The sequence below is a fragment of the Neofelis nebulosa genome, chromosome 2, assembly GCF_028018385.1.
Source record: "Neofelis nebulosa isolate mNeoNeb1 chromosome 2, mNeoNeb1.pri, whole genome shotgun sequence".
In the NCBI taxonomy this organism is placed as follows: domain Eukaryota; kingdom Metazoa; phylum Chordata; class Mammalia; order Carnivora; family Felidae; genus Neofelis; species Neofelis nebulosa.
In genome coordinates this window covers 39727032-39747358 of record NC_080783.1, presented here as the reverse complement: position 1 = coordinate 39747358, position 20327 = coordinate 39727032, and the positions used below count along the sequence as shown (strand labels likewise).

The following is a 20327-nucleotide window of genomic DNA, read 5'->3' as shown; positions in this document are numbered from 1 at the left end:
GGAAGCTTTCAGAGCATACATTAAGTAATACATCAGATGAGGACTGGTTTCAGCAAGTTGGGGCTTTAAGGGTAGTGATTTGGCAAGTTTTCAGGAAAGTGGACAAGGACAATCTGAACCAAAGCAGTTGAACACAATCCCAGCTGGTGTTGTACATTTTCTTCTTTTCTCTTTTGTGCTATGGTTGGCTTGTTTTCCCTTCCCCCCACTTTTCTCCTTTCTACTTCAACTCATGGCTGCTGTTTCTTTTCTTTGGTTGTCTCCATACTACTCCTTTTGAACATTTTGTGTTTCCCCAGTTTCTGTTACTTATTGCTACGAAGCAGAAGAACCCACAATTTAATGGCTTATAACAACATTTTATTATTTCTCGTAATTCTGTCAGGAAATTAGGCAGGATTCAGCCGAGCAGTTCTTTTGTTCCCCCTACCATCAGCTACACTCACTCACTCTGCTACATTCAAACTCAGCTGGCCTGGGTTGGCCTCAACAGGGCAGGGGTAGGAGGCCCATGAATGTGTATGTCTGCATCTAGTGTCCTCCACATGGCCTCTATTTTCCTAAAAAATTTTTTTTAACATTTATTCATCTTTGAGAGACAGAGCATGAGTGGGGAAGGGGTAGAGAGAGGGAGACACAGAGTCCGAAGCAGTCTCCAGGCTCGGAGCTGTCAGCACAGAGCCCAACACGGGGCTCAAACTCACGAACTGCAAGATCATGACCTGAGCCAAAGTCAGTCGCTTAACTGACCGAGCCACCCAGGTGCCCACACATGGCCTCTGTTTAGAGCCTAGGCTGAGTTTCTTCACAGATTAGTGGCTAGCTTCCTTGAGCAAAAAAGCAAAAGATGTCAGGTTTCACACTAGTTCCAGAACTGGTCCATCATTTTCTTGCATTCTGTTGATCAAAGCAAGTTAAAGGGGAAGAGGTTATTTGTTCTCATAAACTTACATAGATCGGAAATAGAACTTTAAGTTGGAGGAGTTGTTAGAGGTAGTTACACAGTTACATTGCTAAAAGAAGAAAGCAGACTGTTAAAAGATAGGAAAATTAAAACCTAAACAATGAAATACAATACTTAGGATTTATTAATAAGTGAGGATAGATTAGATGAGAAAGAAAACTTACCTTTATTGCGAAGCTGTTAAGAGTCGGTTACCGATAGGTCATTTTTTCACACATCACCTCATTTAATCCTAAGAATCTATCATTTTAATTTTACAGATGAGTATTCTTATGGTTTAATAAATTGAACTGCCCAATTCTCACAGAAGTAAACTACAAAGTTTGTGATTTTAACTCAAATTTGACCCTGCCCATTATGTCACATGTAGGGAAATGTAAAATTGCATTAAACACAATGAAATTCAAAGGGAGTAAGCTTTAGTTTTTTGGAACTTCCTATTCCCATATACTATTAAATAAGATAGATATTAAATATATTTCACACATTTCATTTGGTTGCATGTAATACAGTACTGTGTACTGTATTCTGTACTTTGAAGTAGATGAGTTGATCCTTTGAGTGTTTGAAAAAAAAAAAAAAAGCAACAACATAGAAATTTAGCTGAATATTTTATAATGAGACCCCTTGATTAATTTCTAAAATTTTTTTCTCTTTTTTTCCTAAGTAATTTATGAATAAAGTGTTACTACCACTTACCCCATAGATGTTAACAAGTGAATATTGTTGCTAGTTGTGGCTGCAGATTTGATAATAATACCAGATTTTTTTTCAGGGAAAACAGAAATGGTTTATGAAGCAGAACACAGAAGAATCAACTATTGGAAGGAAGCTTTCAGATCATAAGTTAAATAATACACCAGATGCTGACTGGCTTCAGCTCAAGCCTCTTGCCGGTAGACAACAGTTCTGACTAAAGAGAAACTTTTAAAATATAAACATTGAAATACTGCTTCTAACCTGTGCCTGTGTTTGAAATTTCTTGTTTTTGTGGCTTCCCTAATATTAGTTTCTAACTTTTGTATTTCGTAAAATGTGAGTGTATCTTGTGATTTTATTTACTGTCTTGTCTATTTCAGCCTTATTAAAATGGAATGTGGGACTAATTATATCACAGGGCAAGGAACATATTGCACTTTTACTTTACAGAAAAAAAATGAAACAAACAAAAAGGCTTTGTAAGCAGTATACTCGTGTTATCTTTAGATCTTGGCAGTGCAGGTCTCTGTGCCGTCCATATGGGATTGGTTTCATATGGAAGAGGGAGAGTGGTCTCCCTACTTAAAATCTCTGCTCATCAATTCAGCTTTTCTGTTGCCTGGTAAATGTGATGAGGTAGCTTACAATTGTCAAGGAAACATAAAGTATTTTAGTCTAATTTTCCCTTTCTGTTTGAACTTGTGTTTCCCCTGAACATACCAACGATTTTCTGCAGAAAAGGGGCAGATGAGACTCTAACTGTACTCTGCTCCAATTTGAGAAGTAGTAGACTGTTTGTCACATAATAAATAGTTTTTGAAAACTAGGTGAGAGGCCAACCTCAATTAAAAAAAATACTTAATCAGATGTTACCATTTATATGGGTTTCTGAGTAGCATTTTCATATAGGTGCCATTGGAGGGTGCCAGTGATTTAAAGTTTGTTTTCTTCAGTGATAAGAGAGGATTAGACAGGGTAACTTTAAGTTTCCTTCTTCCCCTGAAAAATTATGGGTCCATTTAGTTGTCCTGTAAATGCTGCAGTAACTTCTACCCTTCGATTTTTAGCAGCTGTTCGTGATGTCCTCCCTCAGATTCACAGTTTCTCCACGCTTGCCAGTTCTTCTCCCCACTTTGCCTGCTGTTGATCTCAGTGTCCCCCCTTTACCTCATCTGGTTCATCATCTGGATGCTCAGAACCCCAGTTTGTTTTGTGTGTATGTGCACATGTTTGTTTTATTTGCTTTTATACATTTATTTGGGACTTCATTTAATCATTACACTGCTGTTCTGCCTGGGTTTAAATGAGCAAAGAAGCGTTCATCTGCTTGTTGATAAAGTATATCCTTTGCTATTATAAATATAGGAACTGATGACTCGGTCGTTTCTGAAGATCGACTTAATGAAACTGAACTGACAGATTTAGAAGGTCAACAAGAATCCCCTCCTAAAAATTATCTTTGTGTGGAAGAGGAGAAAATCATGGACCATTCTCACAGTGATGGGTTACATACCATTCACGAGCATGACCTCCATGCTGCTGCACACAACCACCATGACGAGAGTAAGACTGTGCTGAGGAAACATAACCACCAGTGGCACCACAAGCATTCTCACCATTCTCATGGGCCCTGTCATTCTGGGTCCGATCTGAAAGAAACCGGCATAGCTAATATAGCTTGGATGGTAATCATGGGGGATGGCATCCACAACTTCAGTGATGGGCTTGCAATTGGTAAGTGGGCTTGAAACTTGGGTTATCATTTGTTTGATCTTTAAGACCACAGATTCAGTACTAATATTATAAACTGTAATACATAGGATTAAAATTTGAGGTTAACAAATACACTGTTATAGATTACTCTGGTCATTTGATTTGTTTCCAGAGGCTATGTTCATGTTTTTGATCAGCTTATTTGGGGCATAAAGGTATATTTTTACTGGGTTTTGCTTTTAATGTGTAAACAAATGTCTGTAGTATACTACTTTTATAACTCGATTTCAAGGCATAATCACATATGAAAGCTACCTTAACATTCTGTTTTCAAATACATTTATATATCCCTGAATATATAATTTCAGTCCTGGGTTTAGTACTTTTTTATGTCTTTGAAAAGGTGAAGAAAAATTTTACCTGTTAAGCATCCATTGTACCAGATTCAAATTATTAGAGTCTTGGCTAACGTAAACTGATATTACTAGTTTAGGAGAACATTAAATGTGATTAATATATGATTTTCTTTTCCAGACTTCACTCAGAAGTAGGCTTTGGTTTCTTTAAGAAAGGAGAGGCCATATTTTTCAATCTTCAGTAGCTGTCAATGTTAAAAAATAAAGAATTTACTAGAGGGAATCAAATGTATTTATATCTCTGATCTCAGTCCTCAAGACTGTCAGACGGATAATACTTTGTAGTATTTTTGCTCTAGACCCAGAAAAGTTCAGACAAGGATGTAGCCATTTAAGTATCTATAAATATTTATATGAGAGAGAGCGAATACAATCGTACGCTTAAAGGACTTGAAATTTAGCATCAGCCTTCCACTCAGAAGCTGAAATGCTGGAAACCATTACTACTCCCAAGCTTTCAGTGAGCTCTGGAAGGCTAATGTAATGGAAAATTTAATTTCTTAGAGAATATTTCTTTCACTGAGTAGCTCTTTCTCTGGTTATTATATACGTATTATACCTCACTATATGTTCAAAAAGTGTAATGTAAAATAAGTGAGTCACTCATATATTATGAAAATAATTTAGATAGGAAAGAGGTTGTACCTATCCTTATTAATGAAAATGGAAAAAGCGGAAGTAAACATCACTTGATTTTCTTTTTACCCCCCACCTCAGGAGCAGCTTTCAGTGCTGGACTGACAGGAGGAATCAGTACCTCTATAGCTGTGTTCTGTCATGAGCTGCCACATGAGTTAGGTAATATACCAGATTTTGTCAAATCTTAAGACTTCTTCAGTTACAAATGCATATAAATTTTGGAGAGGTTAAAACATAAAAATGGCTGATGACAAGTAGAAATGTCATCATTCTTTTATATAATTTGTATTATATGCACCTAAAAATGTATTGTTTTATATGTATGTATGTTTAATTTATGTAAACAGTATTATGTCCTTTCCCATTCTGTTCCTTATATTAGTAATCATTATGCTTTTATTTAGTTTATTTTGAGAGAGAGAGAAAGAGAGCATGAGCACATGAGCAGGGGAGGAGCAGGGAGAGAAGGAGAGAAAGAATCCCAAGCAGGCTTCATACTGTCAGCGCAGAACCTGATGTGGGGCTTGATCTCACAAACCATGAGAACATAACCTGAGCCGAGGTCAAGAGTCAGATGCTTAACCAACCGAGCCACCCAGGCGCCCCTCATTATGCTTTTAAACTCCACCCAGGTTATCATGAATTCATTTAATATGTTGCTTTTAGTCAGTACTTAGAGTTGTGCATTTACTGCATTTTACATATTTTCACCTAGTATTAGATACACTACACCTTTAATTTCCTGCCACCACAGATAATGAGGCATTGAACATCTGTAGACTTAGCGCTTATAGACTCTTACAAGAACATCTTTTGGGATTATACCCAGGAACAGAATTGATGGGTCGTGGGATGTACCTGCCAGAGAAGTGCTATATTACTAGCCACCATGGCCATCTCTAACCGCCAATACCAGAGAGTTCCTGTGTTTCCACATCCCTGCCAAGACTTGACATTAACTAATTTTTGTCAATTTGGTAGATATAAAATGATATTTCTTTGTTGTTTTAGTTGGCACTTACTGATCTACCAATGATTTTTTTTTTTAATTTGTCTTCATGTGTTTTGATTTTTGTCTTATTTTTATTTCTATTATTTTTGAGCAACAGAGAGTGTGAGTAGGGGAGGGGCAGAGAGAGAGGGAGACGCAGAATTCGAAGCAGGCTCCAGGCTCCCAGCTGTGTCAGCACAGAGCCGGATGCGGGGCTCGAACTCACAGACCGCAAGATCATGACCTGAGCTCATGTCAGATGCCTAACCAACTGAGCCACCCAGGCGCTCCTGATCTTTTCCTATAAGTTGAAAAACATTAGATGTGCACATGCATTCATTCACAGAAAATATCCAGGGGATGTAGAGATGACATAAATTTGAAAGAAAAAAGTAACTCCCTATTCCTGAGTTTCCAAGGAATTTCCTCATATGTTCTTGCTAGTTTAATATTTTTCTTAAATTTATCTGGCTATGAAACATCTATCACTTGACTGTGTTTAATTTTTTTTTATTGGTAGTAGCCTTATTTGCTTACTTTCAGTAGAGTTTATATGTATAATTTGCTTAGAAAATTATTAACTGCTCAAAGCAGGACAGTCTATTAATGCTTACTTGATGCTGATTCTCTAAGTCTTAATTCCGTACTTACAGTTTTGTTCCTTTGCCAGCCTTGAGCCTGTGTTCTTGTATCCTGTTCATCCCCCATTTCCTTTATCCTGACTAAACCATTATTGCCTTCGTTGTCTTTTGCTTGGACAGTTTCCATAGTATTTACACCTAGTTTTGCTCTGTTCTAGTCCATCTCGTATACTTTATCCCAAAGTGACTTGCTCATGCAATCAGTCTTTCAGTAGTCTCTCTTAGGTATAAAGTTAAAGCTGAGATTCATTAGTCCTGCTTCCATTGGCCTTCATTTCTGCCTTTTCATCCTTACTCACTGTGCTTGCTGTTGCATGTTTTCCACTTCACGCAAACATAATTCACCAAACATATGCTGTGGGTGCCTGAGCCTGCTTCTTTCCTTGTACCATCTTCCTACTTGGCTTGTCCTGCTGATTGTCTCTCTAGTTAATTATGTTACGAGGCTTTTTTTCTCCAACTTGAGGACTGCCCTCCCGCTGGAGGATTACTGCCCTGTATGTGTTGGATTACTTTTTCGTGTAAACTTTATCACTTAGCTTCACCAGGTCTTTCTTTGGGTGCTTAGTATATATCCATTGTAGATGTCCTATCTCTTAAAATGTAGGTTCTTTGTATGCAGATACTGTATCTTATGCAGTTTTCTTAACTACTTTCCTGTGTTAGGAAGAGAATAATCTGCCAAATACTTCTTTGCAATTCCATAGCAATACACATCAGGGCTTTCTGTCAGTTTTTATATGTAGGTAACATATAGCCTAATAATTTTAACTTTGCACTCTTCATTTTGAACTTGCTTAGTAGTAGATTTGGATAGACTGAACACAAAATCCACAATATACTGGGAAGACCTTCAACTTCCCTTCCTACCCTCTTCCTGCTCCCTAAATGGAGTATATCATGCCACTTCATGCTTATTGACAGCAGGGAGTTTGGAGATTAGGGATGATTGCCTTCCTGCCACTTACTCCTTTTTCTCTCTATAGTTTCTCCTTGAAACAATGAAATACAAGGAATGATAGCCACATAAACAAATGCAGGACATATCTTAATAGCTAGGTAAGGCCTTGGCCCTATGCAGAGCTCTTGTGAAAGCTGGATTATAGAACTCTACCTGGGCCAGGACTCCCCATGAGACAATTGACCCCAAATCTCTACCTGTTTTACCCCCACAAACCAGAAGTTGGGATGTTACTGTTGCTATGATGGGAAAACATGAGTTTAAAGTACGTTGAACTTTAAAGGAGTGAGACCTTAAGAAAATGTGCATTTTCCCCCAATGCTCAGTGCTAAATTGACCTAAATTCTATTTTCTAGCTGTCTAGGCTCTAGGGTAGAAAGAGCATAACTCTGGAAGTGATAGAAAATGCTTTGGCCTTTGTATTCATCAAGGTAGGAAGTGGTCTAATGACCATAAACAAAGAAAGTATTTTAAAAAATGATTTTAGAGCCTTTTTTTTGCCTTAAGGTACAATAATGGACACTTTGGTAAAATAGGCCCAGATGAATGTCTTTACTCTGATTTATCTCTCTTATTCATTTGGAGAGGAGGGAATCTGGAGAGAGGCTAGAAACCTCTTCCTCAGAACTCCCAAGCAAGGGAAAGATCACTCCCCTAGAAGATATGATAGAAGCATGGCAGGGAGATAGGAGAAACTTCTCCCTGGTTAATAGGTCAGGATATTGGCAAAGCAGCATAATACGTTGTATTCCAGGATAATTTATTTGATCTAAAACCTCTTAGGCCCCAGTTAAGTTTTTGATTATGAATTCTTAAAACTGTTCTGAGATTTTTATACTGAAGTCATACCCTAAATGGGAAAACAATTGTTTAAATTACATTTTAGTGCATTAAAAAGCGACCCTTAGTAATTCCAAGTTTTATTGTTCCTCTCCTGAACGCATTGCAGTTCTCGCATGGTGTGTACCAGATGATGGTTTTGTTTGTGCTTAGGAATGCAATAGGAAAAATCAAACTTTTAAACCTTCGAACAATATACAGCTCAGGGAGGTTCATTCTAAGAGGTATGCAGAAATTGAAACAATCTGAGAAAATAGAAAACCCTTGTCTCTCATAGCATGTTTGCTGTGGGGTGGGTTAACGGATGAAGTCACCTGAATTATTCCTACTCTTTCTTTTGTTTTTTGCCAAACTTGTTTTAGCTATATTTAAGTAAGTAGAAATATTACTTTGTTGTATTCTCTCTACTTTTTTCCTACTAGTTCAAAATAACTGTATAAGCATTTGAAAAATAATTTATATGAAAACTTGTATAAGAACATATAAAGAGGAAATGAGATTGGGATAATCTAGAAGAGCAGATAATCCAAACTCTCTTCTTGATATTAAGTAGTGTGTTCTAACTCCAAAAAAAAGTGACATTTTGATAAATAAATGTAGCCTTATTATTAAGACTCAGCTCAGAGAGGCTATGGTGCCATCCCATTTTTCCCCTTTACTCTCATGCGTATTTAAGGGGTAAGTAGAATTTCAAGATAAATTTTCATAATGTGCTAGATTGTTCAGGGAAAACTGAACATTTACTATATAGATGTATACATGTGTATACATGCATTATTTAAGGCAAAATTAAAGAACTTTGAAATATGTATTTGTTTAAAAAAATCTCAGTGGTTGATATTAACATAATTACAGCATTGGATCACATTAACAGCTTTGGCAAGCACACCTCATTCGTTGTGTTAATGACACCCTTTGTCAGCAGAAAGGAAGGGATATTGATTTATCAAAAGATGAGTAGATTTGCTTGTTTGGTGTAAATCCCAACTGTATTCCTTCGACCTATTTTTCAAATATTTATCAAGGTTCTTACTGAGAAGGGAGGTGGGTGGAGAAAAAGGGAGAAAAATATGCAGATACCTCTGAAATTTGTAACTAAGATAAGTCTAGGACAAAGATAGATTTTATTTTATTTAATTCATTTTTTAAAAATTTTAATGTTTATTTCTGAGACAGAGAGAGACAGAGCATAAGTGGGGGAGGGGCAGAAAGAGAGAGGGGGACAAAGAATCCGAAGCAGGCTCCAGGCTCTGAGCTGTCAGCACAGAGCCCGACGCAGGGCTCGAACTCACAGACTGCGAGATCATGACCTGAGCCGAAGCCGGACGCTCAACCGACTGAGCCACCCAGGTGCCCCTAGATTTTAATTTTTTTTTTAATTTTTTTTTTTAATGTTTATTTATTTTTTTGAGACAGAGAGAGACAGAGCATGAACAGGGGAGGAGCAGAGAGAGAGGGAGACACAGAATCCGAAACAGGCTCCAGGCTCTGAGCTGTCAGCACAGAGCCCGATGTGGGGCTCGAACTCATGGACCGTGAGATCATGACCTGAGCCGAAGTCGGACGCTTAACCGACTAAGCCAACCAGGTGCCCCTAGATTTTATTTTTATTTATTTATTTATTTTTTTAACGTTTTTATTTATTTTTGAGACAGAGAGAGACAGAGCATGAACAGGGGAGGGGCAGAGAGAGAGGGAGACACAGAATCGGAAGCAGGCTCCAGGCTCCGAGCCATCAGCCCAGAGCCCGACGCGGGGCTCGAACTCACGGACCACGAGATCGTGACCTGAGCTGAAGTCGGACGCTTAACCGACTGAGCCACCCAGGCGCCCCGCCCCTAGATTTTAAATGAAATAATTCGTCTTGGTACAAGGTCATTATACAAAGATAATTTATACTGCTGTATACTAGCAATGAACAATTAGAAATTGAAATTTTTTTAAAGTGCTATTTATAACACCAAAAAACATGAAACTCTTTGGTTAAATCTAACAAAATATACACAGAATCTGTATGCTGAAAACTACAAATCACCACAAAAGAGATCAAAGGAGACTTGAGTGTGAACAGTGTATACCAGGTTTATGGACCAGAAGACTCAGTATCTTTAAGATGCTAATTTTCCCTATAGTTTAAGTGCATTCCCAGTCAAAATACCAGCAGGCTTTTTCAAATGAGCTTTTTCAAAATTTAATATGGAAACCGAAAGGAACTTGGATAACCAGAAGAATTTTGAAAAAGGACAACAAAATTGACTTTAAGACTTGCTATAAAGCCACAGTAATTGCAACAATTTATATTGGTGAGAAAATAGACACATAAATCAGTGGAACAAAGTAGAGTTCTCTGATATATGGCAACTTATTTTCAACAAAGGAAATTCCATGTAGAAAGGAAGTTTTTTCAACAAATGTTGCTGTAGTAATTGAATATCTAGTTTCAAAAACCCAAAGAAACCAAAAAAGTTCACACTGTAGACACAAAGTAACTGAAAAAAGATCATTGATTTAAATAAAAATTTTAAAATACAGGTTTCCCCTGCTATCCAAAAGTAGTGTTCCAGTGAAACTTTTTGTAAGCTGAAAGGGCTTAAAGCTAAGAAACGGTTACTATTTATATGAAGAAGTTTTTGAGCTTCCCAATACCTTAGGATACATCTTGCCAATGGAAGCATAAAATAGAGACAAAGCACAGATACTCACACACTTCAGAGCTATGGTGGCCTGACACTGAGCATGGTTCCTGGGGAAGGAGCTTGGTGGGGCTACTCTGGCTGCTCAGGGTGCAGGCTGCCTCTACAGCAGCTCATGCAAAACAAAGGCTGTTTTTGGTTTTTGCCTTTTTTCATAAAAGGGAAAAATCCTCTGCAGATTTTTTTTGGTTAGGGAAAACCGGTACTAATGCAGGTCTTTAATAAAAGTGAAGTGGCTGTAATACGAACTTTTGAAAAGTGGGGGTTACCTGTATAAGACTTTCAGAAGAAAACCTAGGAGAAAATCTTTGTGTTCTTGGATTAGGCAAACTATTTTTAGATAAAACATCAAAAGCATGATCCATTAAGGAAAAAGTAATAAAATGGACTTCATAAAAATTAAAAACTCTACACAAATAGCCTTTATTAAAAAAGAATGAAAAGGACTGTGAATAAATATTTGGAAAATACATACCTGACAAGAGACTTTTAGGATATTTAAAGACCTCTCAACTCAATAATAGGAAAAACAACAAAGTGGGCAAAAGATTTGAACAGGCATTTCACTAAAGCAATTCTGCAGATGAAAACACATGGGATTACAGGTGCTGGATTTGTCATTATAAAAGGGCTATAAAGGATGTGGAACAACTCTCAGAAATTGCTGGTAGAAATGCAGCTTTTTAGAAGGCTAGAAAAAAAAGACACTCGTTAAATGGCCCAGAAATCCCACTCCTAGGTATTTACTCGAGAAATGAAAACTTATGTTGACAGAAAAACCTGTTTATGTGTACAGTGGCTTTATTCATAGTTTCCCCAAACTGGAAACAACCCATAGGTCCTTCAGCTGTTAACTTGCTTCATCTATGGAGTATTTAGTGTAGTAAAACCAATGACTTCCTGGGGTGCTTGGATGGCTCAGTCATTTGAGTGTCCGACTTCGGCTCAGTTCATGATCTCACGGTTTGTGAGTTCTAGCCCCACGTCAGGCTCTGTGCTGACAGCTCAGAGCCTGGATGGAGCCTGCTTCGGATTCTGTGTCTCCCTGTTTCTCTGCCCCTCCCCAGCTCTCTCTCTCACACACACACACACACACACACACACACACTCTCTCTCTCTCTCTCTCTCTCTCTCTCTCTCTCTCAAAAATAAACAAACATTAAAAAAATGACTTTCTGATATAAACTGTAACATGAATGAATCTTATACATGTTATGCTAAGAGGAAAAAATACCTAGATTCAAAAGACTACATACTTTATGGTTTCAATTTATATGATGTCCTGGACAAGGTAAAACTATAGGCATTGGTTGCTGAGGAATGAGGGAACTGAGGAAGTTTGCAGGGAAGGGCGGAGGGCGGATAATGAAGTAGTTCCAGAGTTTGATGGTGGTTATGGTTCCATGGTATGTACTTTTGTCAAAACTCATAGAACTCTACATCCAAAAGAGAATGCTGTAAAAAAAGAATTATACCTTAAAATTTTAATTTAAAAAAGTTTTAACTAAAAATGCATCTTGAATCCTGATTAGCTAATTCACGCTGTTTGGTTGCTATTCAAGGATGAAATAAATCCTTTTGCCATCCAGTAATATCTGGGGAGGCATCAAGGTCGACATAGTTTGTACCTATGACACAATGTTCTTTGAGGATTAGTGTTTCTTTTAAAACCCTTTTTAATTATTTTTTTAAGTTTACTTATTTTGAGAAAGAGCACAAGTGGGATAGGGGCAGAGGCAGAGGGAGAGGGAGAGAGAGAATCCCAAGCAGGCTCCATGCTGTCACCACAGAGCCTGATGTGGGTTTCAGACCCATGAACCGTGAGATCATGACCTGAGTTGAAACCAAGAGTCAGACACACCACTGACTGAGCCAGTCATGTGCCTGTGCCCTTTTTTGAAATTATAAAAGGAAACACTTTATTTTATAACCTAAAGACACTTCTCATTTTGTATTACCTAACCCCCTGCTAAATTGAATTGCCCTCTGAGCATGGTTAGTGAGTGAATTAGTGAAAATCTGGTGGGGAAACTTATAGAGGAAGAAGTTAGGAAGCTCTTTGCTTAAGGAAGCTGAGAAAAAAATTAAAAGTCTAGGGTAGAGAAGAGATAAAGCTTTTGAATCCAGGACTTACCAGGAAAATTAAGGATTTAGGATCAGAGGGGAGAAAAAATGCAAGGAGAGTAGTAGTAGATGGAAACTAGAGAATGGCAGTTTAAAAGCTATTGGTAGATAATCTTGCACTAATTTGTTAACTTCTTCCTATTTGTTATAAATTAGAACCTTATAACCATAAGAGTTAAAAAAGAGAACAGATCATGTATTTTTAATCATGTAAGGTTAAGACCCACCCCCCCCTTTTTTAAGTTTGTTTCTCTACATATGAATGTAATTTCTACGCCAAACATGAGGCTCAAACCCATGACCAAAAGTCTCATGCTCTTCTGACTGAGCCAGTGGGTACCCCTGAAATTGCTTCTTAAGGGAAGGAAATGCCCCAGTATCTATATAATACCTTGCATTGCTAAGTGTTCAGTGATAAATTAGATGTTTGTATATTTAGTAAAACAAAGAAGCTTGTTATAGTTTGTCAGAAATTACTGACTTTTACCCTTTAGCTTTAAGGCTATCATATCTAGCAGTATTTATTCTTCTAGTAATATCTCTGAGCAATATTTGTTTTTTTCTAGCAGTCCAACTCTAGACATACAGGTGTGAGTCTCTTTATTCATTTTACATTTTTAGGATTTTTAGAATTAAGATTTAATTTTTTTCCTGGAAAAAATAAATCTAAACAGCATACAATGTACTTACAGTCTGTTACCTCTGTTTGTTCTTAGGCCATTTTTCTTTCGAAAAGGGGCAGAGATAAGAGCAGAGGGCTTTAATTGTTGCTCACGGAAAGAGTAGTGACCAGGTTCTTTTTTTCTACATTTTTGATTTTTTTTTTAATGTTTATTTTTGAGAGGGGCGTGGCACACAGGATCCCAAACAGGCTCTCTATTGACAGCAGAGAGCCCAGTGTGGGGCTCGAACTCATGAACTGTGAGATCCTGAGCTGAAGTCAGATGCTTAACCGACTGAGCCCACCCAGATGCCATTCTAGGTTTTTGATTTTTTTTAAAAAACTGTTAAATGTTTTTTTTTAGATTTTGTTTTGAAAGAGAGAAAAAGAGTAGTGGGTGAGCAGGGAGGGACAGAAGGAAAGGGAGAGAGAGAATCCTAAGAAGGCTTCACGCCTAGCATGGAGCCCTATTTGGGACTCGGTCCCATGACTGTGAGATCATGACCTAAGCCAAAATCAAGAGTGGGATGCTTACCCAATTGAGCCACCCAAAATTTAACATTTCACATTCTACAGAAAATTGACCTTTGCTTTTTGATAAGCAGTTCTTTGAGTGTTCTAAGTTGAGTGTTTGAGTGTTCTAACAATTCCATCATCCCAACAGTTCCCTTCTTGCAGTCCCATTGTAGTCCCACCCCTTTCCCACCCCTGTTTCTGGCGACCTTGGAATGTTCTTCACTGTAATTTTATCTTTTTGAGATATCATATAAATAGAATCGTATATAACCTTTCAGACTGGCTCTGAGCATCGTGCCTGTGAGATTCACCCAAGTTTTGCCTGTATTAGGTTCAATTAAGTAAAAAATAAATATAATAAAATCTGTTATTAAAGGTGTATTTTTATATCAATTTTTTATTTTGTTTCCTGCTTTTTCCCCTTAAATGTGTGTGTAAAATCCTGTGATTGTAAAACTCTCACATTGTGTCTTTACTGCAGGTGATTTTGCAGTTCTTCTTAAAGCTGGCATGACTGTAAGGCAAGCAATTGTATACAACCTCCTCTCTGCCATGATGGCTTACATAGGCATGCTTATAGGCACAGCTGTGGGTCAGTATGCCAATAACATCACACTTTGGATCTTCGCAATCACTGCAGGCATGTTCCTTTATGTCGCCTTGGTGGATATGGTAAGATACTTTATAGTTTTGTGATTATTACCAAATCTGTAAATAGAATGCACCTTCCAGAAATGGAAGAAACCTTTGGATGTAGTTTAAAAGAATATTTTTAAAAATGGAACCCATTTTAAAACATGTGAAATCCTAAATAGTCTATTAGGGAAAGATAATTAAATAGGAGGGTTTCCTCTTTGAAAATCAGTTGAGATGCTGAAAATTTTTGACCAAATGATATTACTATTCAAAGTAATCATCAGTAATATTTAGAGATAATTGTTATACTATTAAAATTTGTAATACTGTGGTGTGGTTTGTTAATAAAATAATTCTTTGAGCTTGTTTTATGGCAAACAAGAAATACTTCTTAGGGAAGCCAATCTTCTGCAGAAAATGGTATATTTTCCTAGGGATTTGTGTAATTTTCATTTTTTCTAACTTTAAAGTTAGTAAATCTAAACACTAGCAAATAGTTTTAATTTTACCTTTATATCTTAAATATGTTAGGCAGTGTATTTGCAGAACTAGCAGTTTAATTACTTTTTTTTTAAGTTTATTTATTTATTTTGAGAGGGAGAGAGAATCCCAATCAGGGTCTGCACTGTCAGCGCATAGCCCAAAGTGGGGCTTGATCTCACGAACCGTTAGATCATGGCCTGAGCCAAGATCAAGAGTAGGACGTTTAACAAACTGAACCACCCAGGTGCCCCTACTTTTTGTTTTCAAACATTATGTTCACTTTTCTTCCTGGTAGGATCTAGTAGATGGTCTCTTTCAAAATCATATAACCTGAATTTTTAATGATAGAATTAATGCCTATTTATAATAGAAAATTTAGAAAGTATCAACAAAAGAAAAGAAAAACTGTTTACAGGGTGCCTGGGTGGCTCAGTCGGTTAAGCATCCAACTTCAGCTCAGGTTATGATCTCATGGTTCACAAGTTTGAGCCCCCTGTTGGGCTCTGTGCTGACAGCTCAGAACCTGGAGCCTGCTTCTGATTCTGTGTCTCCCTCTCTCTCTGCCCCTCCCCCGCTTGTGCATGCACACGCGTGCTCGCTCGCTCTCTCTCTCTCTCTCTCAAAAATAAAAACATTGAAAATATGTTGACGGGGGCGCCTGGGTGGCGCAGTCGGTTAAGCGTCCGACTTCAGCCAGGTCACGATCTCGCGGTCCGTGAGTTCGAGCCCCGCGTCAGGCTCTGGGCCGATGGCTCGGAGCCTGGAGCCTGTTTCCGATTCTGTGTCTCCCTCGCTCTCTGCCCCTCCCCCGTTCGTGCTCTGTCTCTCTCTGTCCCAAAAATAAATAAAAAAAAAAAAAATGTTAAAAAAAAAAAAAAAAAAAAAAAAAAAAAGAAAATATGTTGACGCTCTGTACCTACAGTTCACCACTTCCCTATCTTTTCATAGACTCTAACACCTCATTTCTTGTCCCCATGCTCAGCTGATTACCTTACTTCCTGTTTCATGGAGAACCCTGAAGCCATTGAGACAACCTGCCACAGGTTCCCATCACCATTTTTACTCATCTGCCTGTATCTGTTCGTTTACTCCCTTTCCTGTTACACCGGAGGAATCTCTGTGTTCCTCAAAGAGGTCAGATTCTTAAAACCGCTCCCTAGAACTTGTCCTCTTTTCACTAACTTCCTGAAATTCTCCCAAATTCTCTCTCGTGTTGGTCATTTTCCCCTCTCTGCTGGATCATTCCTACAAGCACGTAAACCTCGTGTACTCCTCACTTCAAAAGATAGGAGAGAGGACTTTCTTAACTCTAGTTTCTATTTTAGTCCTCAACCACCATTTTCTTCCCTTACAGAGCAAATTACGCTTTCTTATTTTTTAATTCTCGTCTCTCTTGAGTTTGGCCATATCAGGTATTCTCCCTGACTGCTGTGCCAGATTGTTATGTCCAGTCGACCACGATGTTGCTGAGTCCAGTGGTCATTCACCCCATCCCATCTCTGTTCAGCAGTATTTCGCAGTTGCTCATTCTCTTCTCTTCGAAATGCTTTCCTGCCATCACCATCTCCTGGCTTACCACCTTCCAGGCCTTTCTTTCTCAATTTGTTTTCTGATTCTCTTCTCGCTTACCTGTAACTGTGGGTGAAAGCCCTCTAGGTAATTCCATTTAGTCTCACGGCTTTAAATTTTTATTGACTGGTAATTCCTATGTTTACATCTTTAGCAGACTTTTTCCTTAACTCAGTTAATCTATCTACCTGCTTCCCTGACTCTCTGAACAGAAGTACAAGCTGATCATGTTTAGATCACAGCTCTTGAGATCTGCCAGCCTTAACTTCTTGAACCAGCAACTCCTGTAGGGATTCTCTGTCCTACATGATGAGTCCATTCTTCTGGTTGCTCAGATCAAAACCCTGACTATCATTCTTTGACTCAAGTCTCTCTGTCCACCCTACCTCTGGCTCGTCTTGGGAGGGCTCCACCCCCTAACCACCTCTGCGGCCACCATGCTCCTTCAAGCCACCACCATCTTCTTCTCTTTAACTTTCTCCCTGCTTTTGCCCTGCTGTTGCCCTGTCCACGACATTCTGGGTCAACAGTCATGTCACTTGTGTGCTTCAGACTCTTCGGTGGCTCCTGTGCATTTCCTCTCCCTCTCCCTCTCTAATTTCTTGAACTTTACCTCATCTTCTCCTTTTCCCCAGGAGGCACACTCTGCTGCAGGGGCCTGGCTCTTGCTGATCGCTCTATGTGGAATATTTTGCCTGTGGACATTCTTCGGGCTAGCTTTCTCCCTCCTTGTGAGGCATCCCATCTAAAATTTCAACCGCTACCCCAACATTTTACACATGCTGAATTTTTTTCTCCTTTGGACTTAGATCTTGATCTATAAATAATACACTAAACATTTTACTTATTTATTGAGTTCCTTATGGGCCCCACATGGATACCCATTCTGAGTTGGCAAGCATTTTTGGTAGTATTTCGTTTACTGCTAGAAAAGTAGTTCACAATTAGTTGAATGAAAAACGAGCTAATTCTTATACTAGGAACCTAAAGATATATTAAAAAAAAAAAAAAAAATGAGAATCTTTCCAGGAAGGATTTAGAGTCTAATGAAGGAGAAAACTAGCCATTAATTAGAATTCTTTTAATAATGGGTTACAATAGAGTAGTGTACCATCTTTGTAAAACTATGTTGGCTAAAAAATTGGGAAATAAAATTAGGAAAGTTTCTCTGGAATGGGAGATCTGAGCTGAGTCTTAAAAACTGTTGAACAGTTTATTAGAAGCAAGAGAAAGGGTCATATGAGAAAGCAGAAGAATGAATAGCATCGTTCCTTTGACTAGTGAGTCTCCTCCTGGGATTGTATTTTAGAGAAAATAACCCATCATGACTATTGCTACTACAACAAGCAAGCAAACAAAAAACTGTATTAAAGTGTTTTTTGCAGTAGCATTTATAATGTTACAGTTACATTGAAAATACCCTAAGTGTCCAAGAGGGAAAACTATCCACATACATTTTAGGATTTTAATAACACTGAAATTATTTTTTTCCTAATGTTAAATGGAAAAAGATGGATTAAAAAATTACATCCATAGTCATCAGATGTTGGCCAGATCACGACAGTCCTACAACACACAGTGCTATAAAAGAGAATTTAGTGTAAATTTCATAAATTTTTAATTGTAAATTTTGAGGAGCCATTACAGAGTTAAGCAACAATGACATCACATTTTTGTTTTAGAAAGACCACTTTGACTATAGGGAGGAAGTTTGTATTCATTTACAATCATTCGGTATGATAGCAACAGTACCAGAAGTTTTGGTTTGAGGTACCTTTAGGGTATCCAGGTATAAGCGCCCATCTGGTTTTAAGGGCCTTTGGATAGCAGCTGTTTATCAACCAGTTTGGAAGCGCTGTTGTAGGGCCATACCAGGAGATACTGGCTGGCTTTTGCTGTGCTTATGATCAACAGACATGGGTGTGGGTATTCAGGATTGAATTGAATGTGGGGAAGGCATAGTGCCTCTTCGGGCTGGCATGTGTACCTATCTGGAGGGGGTGTTTCTGAGAAAAGTCCTGTATATTACGTATGCTTAAATGTTAAGCCAGAATTAAAAGTTTTTGTCTTAATAAAAACTTGAGGAAAGGAGAAAAGATATAATAAAAAATAGTCTTTTTACTAGAACGATGAGTTTGGAAATCGCCTGGTTTAGTCTGAATCTAGAGTTTGGCAAATATTCTGTAAAGGGACAGATAGTAAATATTTAGGCTTTGTAGACCATACAGTCTCAGTCACAGTTCATCAGCTCTTCTGTTTGTAGTAGTTTCTGTCACAATTACTCTGCTCTGCTGGAAAAGAACAGTAGCCTCCACACTGCTGCCATAGACTTGGGAACAAAATAGATGATCAGCATGAAGTCATTCTTAAATAGGATCCTCAGGAGACTGTTAAATATACTGTAGCAGTGTCGGATACGGTAGTTGGATTAATTGTACTCATTATTTAATAATGAATAATGGTGTTTCTTCCTAGACAGGCATTATGTTCTTAATACTACATTTCTCCTTGGGGCGCCTGGGCGGCTCAGTCGGTTGGGCGTCCGACTTCGGCTCAGGTCATGATCTCATTGTTGGTGAGTTCAGGCCGCATATCGGGCTCCATGCTGACAGCTCGAAGCCTGGAGCTTGCTTCAGATTCTGTGTCTCCGTCTCTCTCTGGCCCTTCCCTACTCACACGCATATTCTCTCTCTCTCTCTCTCTCTCTCTCTCTCTCTCTCTCTCTCTCAAAAATAAATAAACATTAAAAAGAAAAAATACTACATTTCTCCTCCCTAAACCCAAAGCACCAAGGTATTGTTTGGAGTAAAGCTTAGTGTCTAAGAGAGTAGCATCTCATTATCATCTGACGATACTCATTGCAAACTTGGAAAACAATACACAGAAAACAAAGAGTGGAAGTAAAAAGTAGAAGTAGCTATTCTCGTACAATTTTGACTAGGTGTGGGAGGAAAGACTATGCTTATAATAATGTACATCTCTTTAACAAATCATATTTACTTAAATAAAAACTTAAGATGTATGCTTCGAACTATGGATTATTCTTAAATGTAATGGTATATGCTTATGCTTTAGAAGTCAAGACTATAAACTTCAGTGAGCTGTGCCTTTAAAAGTATTGGAAACTTTCAGGTTTTTGAAATTTTGTCCTAGAGTATACTGTGAAGGCAGCATGCATAACTTGGGGAGCGGTTCTGCTGGATAGGTTTGATAGACTATTTTCTCTATTATGGGAAGGAAAATAGTGGCCAAAGGGCATAGAGATGCCAGTTAGGTATCATCTGTAAATGTCTGTCCTTGCTGTCAGCAGTTGAATATGAGAATTTTAAAGGAAAGGGTGAAGAAATGAAACAGTTTTGAATTAGATATCCCCCCAAAGAATATTACGTTCTCAGTGAGTTTAAGCTCAGCAAATGTGGGAAATGTGGTGTTCTTTTGGAGAATTTTATTGGCAATAATAAGTTGTCTTATACTTCAGCATAAAGTAAATGCCAGAAGTGACAAGGTCGGTGGATGGTGACTTTAAAAAATGACCAATGCGTATATTATGGGCATTCGTTTGGGATTTAGGAGGGAACAGATTTTGTATTTCCTTACTACACAGCTAGAGCATGAACTTTGTCAGTGCTTGAGTGAAATCTGTGTTACGGATAGCATTATGTTGAATAGAATAATTTATTTGTAGTTGTGCTTTATCCATTAGTTTAAACTAGAAGAATGTTTTAAAAAGTTGAGAATATTATTACAAAATTGCTTGTAAGTATCTGTTTTGTTTTCGTTT

At 38.0% G+C, this 20327-nt stretch overlaps 1 protein-coding gene across 6 annotated transcripts in view; it reads left to right on the top strand.

Annotated features, from left to right (window-relative positions):
* Window positions 1–20327, top strand: part of SLC39A10 (solute carrier family 39 member 10) — a 148694-nt gene that overhangs the window by 125557 nt on the left and 2810 nt on the right. For all 6 annotated transcript variants that reach the window (XM_058710719.1, XM_058710724.1, XM_058710703.1 and 3 more), the window contains 4 exons: window positions 1740–1860; window positions 3029–3397; window positions 4510–4590; window positions 14340–14530. In XM_058710719.1, coding sequence (XP_058566702.1) covers window positions 1740–1860; window positions 3029–3397; window positions 4510–4590; window positions 14340–14530 — 762 coding nt within the window. The remainder of the gene's footprint in view (window positions 1–1739; window positions 1861–3028; window positions 3398–4509; window positions 4591–14339; window positions 14531–20327) is intronic.